The sequence below is a fragment of the Gadus morhua genome, chromosome 4 (assembly GCF_902167405.1).
Source record: "Gadus morhua chromosome 4, gadMor3.0, whole genome shotgun sequence".
Taxonomy (NCBI): domain Eukaryota; kingdom Metazoa; phylum Chordata; class Actinopteri; order Gadiformes; family Gadidae; genus Gadus; species Gadus morhua.
The window spans coordinates 10380571-10390948 of NC_044051.1; the positions used below are offsets into that span (position 1 = coordinate 10380571).

General features: G+C 42.4%; 1 protein-coding gene across 1 annotated transcript in view; it reads right to left on the bottom strand.

Annotated features, from left to right (window-relative positions):
* Window positions 1–3447, bottom strand: part of LOC115543037 (transmembrane protein 132C-like) — a 127425-nt gene extending 123978 nt beyond the window's left edge. Inside the window, exons 1-2 of the mRNA XM_030355574.1 lie at window positions 3087–3447; window positions 2340–2574 (exon numbers count right to left, since the gene is read on the bottom strand). Coding sequence (XP_030211434.1) covers window positions 2340–2406 — 67 coding nt within the window. The 5' untranslated portion in view covers window positions 2407–2574; window positions 3087–3447. The remainder of the gene's footprint in view (window positions 1–2339; window positions 2575–3086) is intronic.
* Between the last annotated feature and the right edge of the window lie 6931 nt (window positions 3448–10378).

The following is a 10378-nucleotide window of genomic DNA, read 5'->3' on the forward strand; positions in this document are numbered from 1 at the left end:
GCAGGAGGCCCAGACCCATCCCATAACCCGTGGGACTGGGCTCAGCAGGAGGTAGACTGACAGACTGCAGTCTGCAGCACGCCTGTGTGTGCTGGGTCAGTCTGGTCTCTTCCCCAGCCTCGCTTCACATCCAGCCTGGCAGAGAGGCTGAAAAAAAGTCAGCCTTTTTTGCATTTCACTGGCTTTCTTGCAACGCTGTGGTTGAAAGTGCATTCACAGGGCTTACAGGCAAATCTGGAAACACATTCACTGCACTAGCTCCTCTCGTCTCATTTAATACTAGGAATACTATTTGTTAACTGGATATCTTGGTCAAGACAAGAACCTTTCTAGGATTTATTCTAGTTTTAATAAGGAGGTACGAGGAGGGATAGAAACAGAATACTAATACAACTAAAGTGTGTTATAGATATGGGAAGTACAATCAGCAATCCCCAAACAACAGCACAGCGGTGAACTTTTACATTGTATACAACACAGTTTGTTCTACATTGTTTGGTATTCCATTTAATCTTGTGTTGCAATGGAGATTATCTGATCCTAAACTGTACAACACTGAATGTTTACTAAGAGGTGGCCTGCTGCAGGGGATCCTGGGACGCACAACAGATAATGTTGCCCCAAGAGACGTGTTTCCAACAGATAATGTTTGTCATAATGTGCTTAAAAAGTATGAATAGCATGTGGCGATACGAGGCGGTCCTCCTGGTTGTCAACTTGTCAGGGGTACAGTCCCTAACGCTCGATCCAGTACAGCTCCATCCAAGACTGAATGTGCCAGCAATGCTAAAACAAAATCCTTCAAAGGAAATTACTCTAGATTGAGGTGAGAGAGATCCGATTTTTCACTATTTTACATCTCCAGGTTAACCCGCCCTGCAAGATCTGCTGACACTAACAATCTTTTAATTAAGAAGGTTATCCCTGTTGGGGAGATATACGATATGGAAATAATAAATGTGGAGATAATAATTACTATGAGCTCTGGGTCCTTACGCAACACAACAGCAGGCAAACATTGTGTGGGTTTCTCCTAGATGTGAACTACATTTCAAACTCAATTAATCTCCATCTAACAGTGACCAATAATGTTTCTTCTCTAGATTTTACATTTGATTAACTAACCTGTGTACCAGATCTCAAGAGAAAGACAAGGACCCCGGGTTCCTGCAATTACACCTGATTGGCGACGATAATTCAACTTGATTATTCAACTTGATTAATCAACTTGAATTCGATGAGAAATATGCATTGGGGAAAATAAACATTAATTGCTGACATCTCACAAACCTAGAACACAAAATGTTTGAGTGGTGTATGTGTGTGTGTGTGTGTGTGTGTGTGTGTGTGTGTGTGTGTGTGTGTGTGTGTGTGTGTGCGTGTGCGTGTGTGCGTGTGTGTGTGTGTGTGTGTGTGTGTGTGTGTGTGTGTGTGTGTGGGTGTGTGTGTGTGTGTGCGTGCGTGTGTGCTAGTGTGCTTGTGCGTGTGTGTGTGCGCGAGCATGTGTTGGCACATACTGCTTGCTTAGCCACATATCTTGTTATACAGACCCATATGTACTTACTATGCAAACCGTATGTATTGTTAAAGAACAGATTGAAGTATTGTTTGCCCTCTGGCTTTGTATCATAAACCACACAACACAAAGAGCACATAGCCCTTATTACCGTCTTCAGAAAACACATGCCCACAGGCAACCAGTGAGACTGTGTAATATTAGACAGAGACAGATGAGCCTTATATTGTTAATGCAGAGCGCAAGAGGAGTAACTTGTGATGCCATGCATGTCAGGCCTTTATGAAATGGAATCCTGTTTGTGTGCATACATTACATGGTTTATGTGTAGGAAACATTTTTTAGACATTCTAAGACTACATAGGCTGCAGGCTATATACAGTGCTGTATTTTCACCCACTCATATGCAAACAATCACACATAAAATAATATGTTCACGCAAGTGCACGTCTGACAACAGAGGCTGTTTTTTTTTAGCTTCATCTGCATTCTGTATATTCTCTGCAGTGTCGTGACTTAAACCCTGCCAACCAATGTACCTGATGATCAATACTCAAAACCCCCTTGATGTGCACTGCAAATTGTGCATGTCAACAATAGCTAGTTTGCATATTGACCAGATTGATTCAAACGTATGGTCTCTTATTGTATTCATATCTTGAAGAGCTAATGTGCATGACTTGTAGTTAACTATTTTTGAATAGAGGTTTAAATTTGTTCAAAATGTTGCTCGTTCACATTTGACTTATGCAATGGATTTGCATTCATATTATTTCAGATGAACTTGGTCTATTCTTAACACGAGTTTTCTGGGGTTACTTACCTCTGCACGAGAGAAGCATCAGGAGAATAAGCCATCGAACCGGTAACATGACAGGGCGCAGATCCATCTTATTCCCAAATGCTTTTCCACACCACAACTTCCACGGAGGAGCAGACGCGGCAGCTCCGGACTCTGTGGATATTCCTCTCCGGATAAAGCGTCACTGCTTCGCAAGCAAAGTATCTTCTGGCAGCGATGCTCCATGGAAAATACAACTGTTTATGCGCATTGTAACCTGTCCAACACAATATAGGGAAAACGCATTATTTCCGACGGAACGTAGGCTACTAACGATTAACCATTTGTTTTAATACTTACTAAGAGGGGTTAATACACATATCGCGGGATCAAGAGATTTTACAATCAATCATGTAAATAAACATATATTGGGATGAAGTTAAATCCTGCGCTGGTGCACCCGCATGGCTCGTTGAGAGTTGAGCAGTGAGCGGCGGGATGAAGCTGGAGGACCGGGGAGGCTAGAGAGAGAAATGCCCTTCGACCAACGCTGCTTTTAGGCTGCTAGAAAAGTAAGTAGCCTACGGTAGATTAAGGAGATAGCTACGGCATTTTTCATTATTGGCCCCTGAAGTAAATTACAAACTAAATAAATGACAGCGTAAACTATATGTAAACCGGTATTTTGGATTTTTAACAAAAACAATGTGAAAAGGAATCAATTCCACGTTTAAAACAAAATCATATATTGCTTAGATACTAGCTTTGCTCGAATAGTGTGCGCCTTACCATATTTTCCTTGCGAAGAATACCACGACGTGTTATCCAATATGAACCTTTAATCACCTAATCCTTCTTTCATTAATTTGGTGCTATATAGCTTCACTCTTGCTCGAACAGTTAGTCAGCCATCCTACAAAGGGTGTTTTAATCACAGACGAAGTCCCACCCGCGCTCTGGAGATAAGTCGTCGGACTCAACCGAGTGACATATTGCGATAGACGTTAAATATTCAAACTTTTCACGCAGTGTGAAGGTATAAAAAGTGGGACGTGCTGACTCTCCTGCCTCCGTCCCTTCCGTGAGGTTGATGGTAGAGCGCTCGCAAAAAAAAAAAAAAAGACGGAGCCGAATGTGACGCACGTGCCGGGTGCTGATGACCATCTCCGGGTGTCTAGGTGAAGCGTACTTTCCATCCCGTCCGACTCACGTCACCTGTCCACTCAAAAGTCTGTATGGCTTCAGTTTTAAGAAATATGAGAGAAAAAAATCCAGAATGTATAGGTGAATACATTCTGGAAACATTGTGTGTTTCCAGAATGTCTATATTTGTACACAAATTGGAGGGTTTTAATGTTTACCTTGATATGGCATAATGGCTTACCCGCAGTTAATGGACAAACTGCATTTTCAGCTTTACGCACTATTGTGTCTGGCGCTTTATATGTTTGGATTGTTAGTCAATAGCTTATGTTTAATGTGTTATTAACCACTCAGTAGGTTATTCATGTACATGTAATATATTCGAATATAAAAACATAATAAACAGACCCCTCTCTGTTCTATATTTCATATAATCTACTTTGAATCAATTTAAGAAGAGGTATATTTCAGTTGGATACAACCTGTTGTGCTTTCAAGTGTTCATGAGAATCAAGAGTGCCCCCTATGGGAAACTTTGTGAAAATCAGCAAGCTTTCAACGTATAACTTAAGAATCTATAAAACACAGAATAGTGCATATGCTACACTTACTTTGGAAAGTAATGGCGAACGTAAATTGCACTTCAAGGTGAAATGTTATCAGTCAAGTAGCTAAAGCTGCATCCCCAAAAAATAAACAACAGCAAAATAAAACTGTTTGTCTAAATATGAACCAAAGCAGCTCTCTCTCTCTCTCTCTCTCTCTCTCTCTCTCTCTCTCTCTCTCTCTCTCTCTCTTTCTCTCTCTCTCTCTCTCTCTCTCTCTCTCTCTCTCTCTCTCTCTCTCTCTCTCTCTCTCTCTCTCTCTCTCTCTCTCTCTCTCTTTCCCTCTCTCTCTTTCTAGCCGTCTCTCTGTAGCTGCATTCACTAGCAAGTGTGGTAAACCTCTCTCTGCCTCAGCAGATTTTCCATTGGATTGAGTCTCTCTGAGTGCGTAGGGGCATTCTGTGTATGGGTATGTGTACGTATGGGCCTTTACCCACCAGAGGACCAGCTCACTGTGATTCACAATTAGTCAGCTAACAGCTTGTGATGAGACACAGCGGCGGTGTGTGTTTCTGTGTGTGTGTGTGTGTGTGTGTGTGTGTGTGTGTGTGTGTGTGTGTGTGTGTGTGTGTGTGTGTGTGTGTGTGTGTGTGCGTGCGTGCGTGCGTGCGTGTTTGCATGTGCTTGAATACACCTGTCGGTTTGTGTGCATGTGTGTTTGTGTGTGTGTGTGTGTATGTGCATGCATGCACCTGTCTGCACCAGTCTGTGTCTGTAAATGTGCACGCCTGTGTTTGTGTGTCTTTGTGTGTGTGTGTGTGTGTGTGTGTGTGTGTGTGTGTGTGTGTGTGTGTGTGTGTGTGTGTGTGTGTGTGTGTGTGTGTGTGTGTGTGCGTGTGTGGATACATCCAGACTCAGTCAGTGGAACGGCTCCTCAGCGTCCTCTTCACAACATGTTCAACACCAATTAGACGCTACCAGGAGAGTAGTCCTGGCTAGACCCTGAGGATTATTTACTTATTTCATTATTTCAAGAGAGAAGCTGACACCCCTGTCTCTTTGTCTTTGATTGTATTCTGCTTTTCTTCATGATCTGACGTGTTTAATTAGAGAGGCATTAGTCTTGTATCGAGAAGTTTGACTCTGCTGCTATTAGCGAAACTTCTGGGGGGAAACTGTGCAGCGTCTGGGCTGGGAACCAGAAAGTGCGGGCCCGGAGTCTCGCAGCGTGTGTGAGATATGTATATATATATATAGAGGCTTCGGAAAACGATTTTTACTGAAGCATTTCTGCAGTGGCTCGTCTACCTCATGGGTCTGATTTTAAACCAGACACTCTGTCTAAGGTCGTTGAGGTCAAAACAAGACGTTCTATAGGAAAAGATGGCCACAGGAAGAGTTGAGTTTGCGAGTCTTGGTTGAGAATTTGTTCCCTGTTGGCCAAGGAAGGATATGACATTGGGAAGACTTTGCTGTTGTTTAAGTTATCAGTCTGAATCGGTCTGCATCTGAGATTAATGGTACGACTTATCATGATTGTTGTGGTATGCCGGTCAGGTTGATTTCGGAGGGTACACAGATCCGTTACCCCAGCGATATGATTGTCACAACAAGTTTAAAGCTAAAGAAATGATACGCCCTGTTCCCCCAGATTTGAGCTCTATTGCAATTAAACCGCCGATGTTAATCTAAACTTCAATAATGTATAAAATAGTAGTAGTCAGCATGAACACCGTTACCTTAGTGAACATGTACACCTCAGTTTATGATTATCACACCATTGTTGATCCACGTTAATTAACTATAAATTAACGTAAATGAATGTGCATTGCAGCATGAACTGCTTAATGTTACAATGAATATGAAAAATGAACCTGTCCTGGTGGATAGATGTTCCTGTTTACGTTGAGGTTGACCTTAGCTCAACCCACACCCGGCCCCTTCCTCAGTAACCCAGATGTCTCGTCAAGCTCAGCCCCAAGCCCATCCCCACCATGCCCGTTCTGTACTGCAGGGGTTATGGCTGATGGATTATGGATGGATTATGATTGATGTACAAGGGAAGTTGAGGAGTGACAGGGAGGCACTGAAGGCTTGACTTTCCTTTCTCACTTTCCAAACAGCTTTTAGCATTGCAAGTGTTCTCCCCAATCGAGACCTTGTTGTTCAAACACATAAGGATGCTATAGCATCCATTAATAACTAACCCGTCATAATGTATATTTCATCATCTAACTGTTTATCATTTACACATTGATTTAGCCTTGTGCTCCTGCTATTGAATTACATGAATAATCCAAGCGCTCAAATCTCCTAGGGTTGTAATATCTTACAAACAAATACTTTGCCATCAGTTATGGTGTTCATTCATTCATCCATACAGATGAATAATGCCAGCCATAAACATCTTATGTCAGACACCAATATTATGTTATGAGTCAGCAGAAGAAGGAGATGGATCTGAGCTGCCTGCTTGAATATGTCTCCCCTGATGGAGTGACCAGACCAAGGGGAGTCTGGGGGAAGTGTCGACCCTAAAGATTCTGGTTAGAAGAATGGATTGATCTCTACCTGTGTGTCAGTGTTTGTGTCTGTCTGTCTATTTTATGAGTTTAAGCAGATTAGTAACACATATAATCGTTTTCAAACAAACTATGTATGTGTTTGTGTGTGTGTGTGTGTGTGTGTGTGTGTGTGTGTGTGTGTGTGTGTGTGTGTGTGTGTGTGTGTGTGTGTGTGTGTGTGTGTGTGTGTGTGTGTCTGTTTGTGTGAGTGTGTGTGTGTGTGTGTGTGTGTGTGTGTGTGTGTGTGTGTGTGTGTGTGTGTGTGTGTGTGTGTGTGCGTGCGTGCGTGCGTGCGTGCGTGTGTGTGTGATTTGGAGATGATTCTGATCTACCTGAGCTCCGATTCTTCATCTACCCACACCTAACATAACATCTCATAATAAATCGTACATCTTACACATAGCACATGGGTTCAGGCAACCAATAAATCATAATCACATATTGATTACCTGTGTTACAGAGCTTTGGCTGCCTTTAGACCAAAAGCTCTCTGTGATCTATATTGATCATTGAGAACACCTCATATTTTCTTCTCTTGGTGATACGTCTCAGTGGAGGGTTTCTTGTCTCTCTTTGTTTGGATCATTGTAATTTATCCAAGTTCTTACATTTCATAGACGTTCACTACTTTCAATAAATAATTGATGATCCAGGTGATACAGCAGGTAGCGGTTGGCAGGTAGGCAAGCATGTGGTTAAGCAATCCAGCATGTATTTCATTGAGTTGGAAGGCGGCTGGTTCAATTTATATAATTAAGAAGTATAAAGAGAGTTAAACATAAAATGTAAAGTGTTAGTATTAGTGTAGGCCTCCAATGTCTTCCAGTGTGTTCCTTTGTCAAACAAAGAATCCAACTAGTGGGATGAAACCTTGAAAACCGGTTTGCATTGGATCATCTGTGTTGACTGCTGCATATTTGTTGATTGTGAATAAGGCTAATATAGTAAGGTTCATCAAATAAATCCTCACTCCTGCTTCTCAATCCTTCAAGAGGAGGAAAGTATAAGTTTTAACATTCCAATTGTTTCAAATTAAAATTATTCAGAAATGTACATCTTTCCTTCCTTAGATACAGTCCATTGTAATGCAACTATCACGTATAACCCTCAAGCAAACATATCAGATGTGACATGATGGGATAATCAGTCAAGCATTGGAGTCAATCCAAGGATACAGTTCTGAAGTTCCACGCTTCCACTTTCATAAAGTTCTCAAAGCCATATCATTTCAATCGTTACATTACAAAGGCAAAGGAACGAAAACGCCCCCATTCAGCGTGCGCAATTCTCTTAGACCGTCGCGCGCTGTTCAGCAATGAAATTCCTGCCTACAGCACTCGCGGGCAACCGCTGGCGATCATTCGCTAATAACCTGGCGAAACTTTTAATGCCAGGTAGAGAGCGTTCTTTTATCGCTGCCGGCGGTAGAGGCACAGAGGAGTTTCCGGTGTGCATTGAACACCCGTGATATCGATTAGCCAGACCGTTTGCCACCCGAAAATGTAATTCGATACTGGCAGTTTGAGGCTGATTGACATCTCTCTACACCTCTTGATGAAAGAAGCGTTTAGAACCCTAGACTGGTGTTATTTTAAATATACCTATAGGCACCTAAATATACCGATAACTCGGGACTTGGATGGTCACTGTGCTCATGATGAGTAAAACCTGCACAGTGTACGCAGACATTCTAAAATGGTAAGTCCATAGGGTAAATTAGGATGTCTTGATTAGACTGATTTCAAAAATAATAGCAAAGAAAATCTGAGCATAAATAAATATGATACTGCAAGCAAAAGTGTGCCATGCTCACCCCATAAATCGAGAAATTGGCTGAGAAATAGAGGTTGAAAACTAATGGGGGTTAAAGCAACATTACCAATTTGTTGCAACAATTATCCATTTGGGAGAATAGAAGATAAAGAAATAAATTGGGTAATTTGCAGAGAAGGGAAGAGGGAGGCAGGTGGGTTATCAACACCAAATTTGCAATGTTATTTTCTTTTGCATGTCTTTCGCCCTAAACTTAATTGGTTAGGTCCCCGGCCTCTGTAAGTGGCCAATTTTAGGTGGTGCAAATGTGACGCAGCCAAAAAGTCAACCTCCAAGCCCTATTGAATGACATCGACTTTCGGGTATCAAACTGATAAAATAAAGGGAAAAAACACGTTCTCTCCCCAGACTGCATAAGGTTATTTCCAAAGTAAATTTTTTAAGGTGCAGCTGCAATCGGCATTGGTGCTTTGGGAGTTTAGGAAACTTCTCAAGGGGTTCTACATTGAAGGATATACTTTGTTTTGTTGGTTTCTTAATTCAATCTAAAGAGGGTATCATGTAGTGGCCTTCAGTACAATGGGAGGTGAAAAGACTGTGATTAAAACCTGTGATCTGCATTTACAATGATGCACACACACACACATGCACACATCCAAACACATACGCACGCACACATCCCAGCACACACACCCATATAGAGAAGCAATTAAGTGGAAGACGTAGCTCATGTTATTGAATAAGAATGAACTAGGGCCGGTTTGTCATAAAGTATGATATAATTAAATGTAAACTAATATTAACCTCAGGGAGCCCAAGTTTTGACTAAAGAAATGAAGAGAGACGTGGGAAAGGTGACATTTTTCATGAACAAAGTTCTCATCACTTTCTTAAACAAAGAGGTATCTTGCAGACGAAGGGGGTGGTGTGTGTGCGTGTGTGTGTGCGTGTGTGTGCGTGTGTGCGTGTGTGTGTGTGTGTGTGTGTGTGTGTGTGTGTGTGTGTGTGTGGGGGGGGGGGGGGGGGGGGGTCTGTCTTTAGTCTAATACAGCTTGAGTCCAAAACTAGCAGATGGCTTTGAAATTAAATGTTTGATGAATCGCTGTCATGAATTCATCACCTCGGCGGGTCATTAAAGTAAACTGTCATTTAGTATTTCTAGAATATCGCTGATTAGCAGGCCATCTGTCCGTCATTAGCATGCAAGTCAGTTCTGGAGCCCATTGACAGCGTCTCTCGAACGGAGCTGGGTGGACAGAATCCTCTGATGTATATCAATAACCAGCGCCACGAGACAGGTTCGGTCGTGGCAGAGCAAGGGCGCAATATTTCTTCTCTAATCACACGCCAAGACATGTAATTCAATAAAACTTCAATGAAAACACATTCAAGGGACTTTTGATGATGCTTATGTTGGATGTGTGTGTCATGAGTGTGCGTGTGTGTGTGTGTGTGTGTGTGTGTGTGTGTGTGTGTGTGTGTGTGTGTGTGTGTGTGTGTGTGTGTGTGTGTGTGTGTGTGTGTGTGTGCGCGTGCCACTCTGTGTTGTTACTATGGTTACCCCGATTTTATTTCAGTCATGTTCACCTTTTTTTGCTGCAACACAAATGCCCCCCTCTTTCCACGGCGAGCTACTGCTCTCCAACCCCTGTTAAGTAGGATGGACGGCTCCAGATTGCATTGCAGCCTTTCTACCTGTAGTGCCCACTGAAGGGCCCTGTAAACCACTCCCACACACTTAGAGCACTAACCGGAAGCAGCCCTCCGGCCTCTGTAACTTCCAGCACTAGCCAGAGATACACTTGCAGTAATAGATTCAATTACTTTTTCAATTACTTTCTGTTCTAGAGGACATGTGTGGTGGCTAAACCCCACCATTAAAACAGCTGGAGACCAGTTAGGCCCTATCTGGGGCCAATCGTAGACACACATGGCAGGAAGCCTACATGGCTGTGATGCAAACAAGGGGTGATTTGTTTTTGGATGTGTTTCTTCTCAAAGGTTCTGGAGCCATGGCTGAGGTTTTATGAAGAGTCGTTGATTCTTTTTCTTTGAT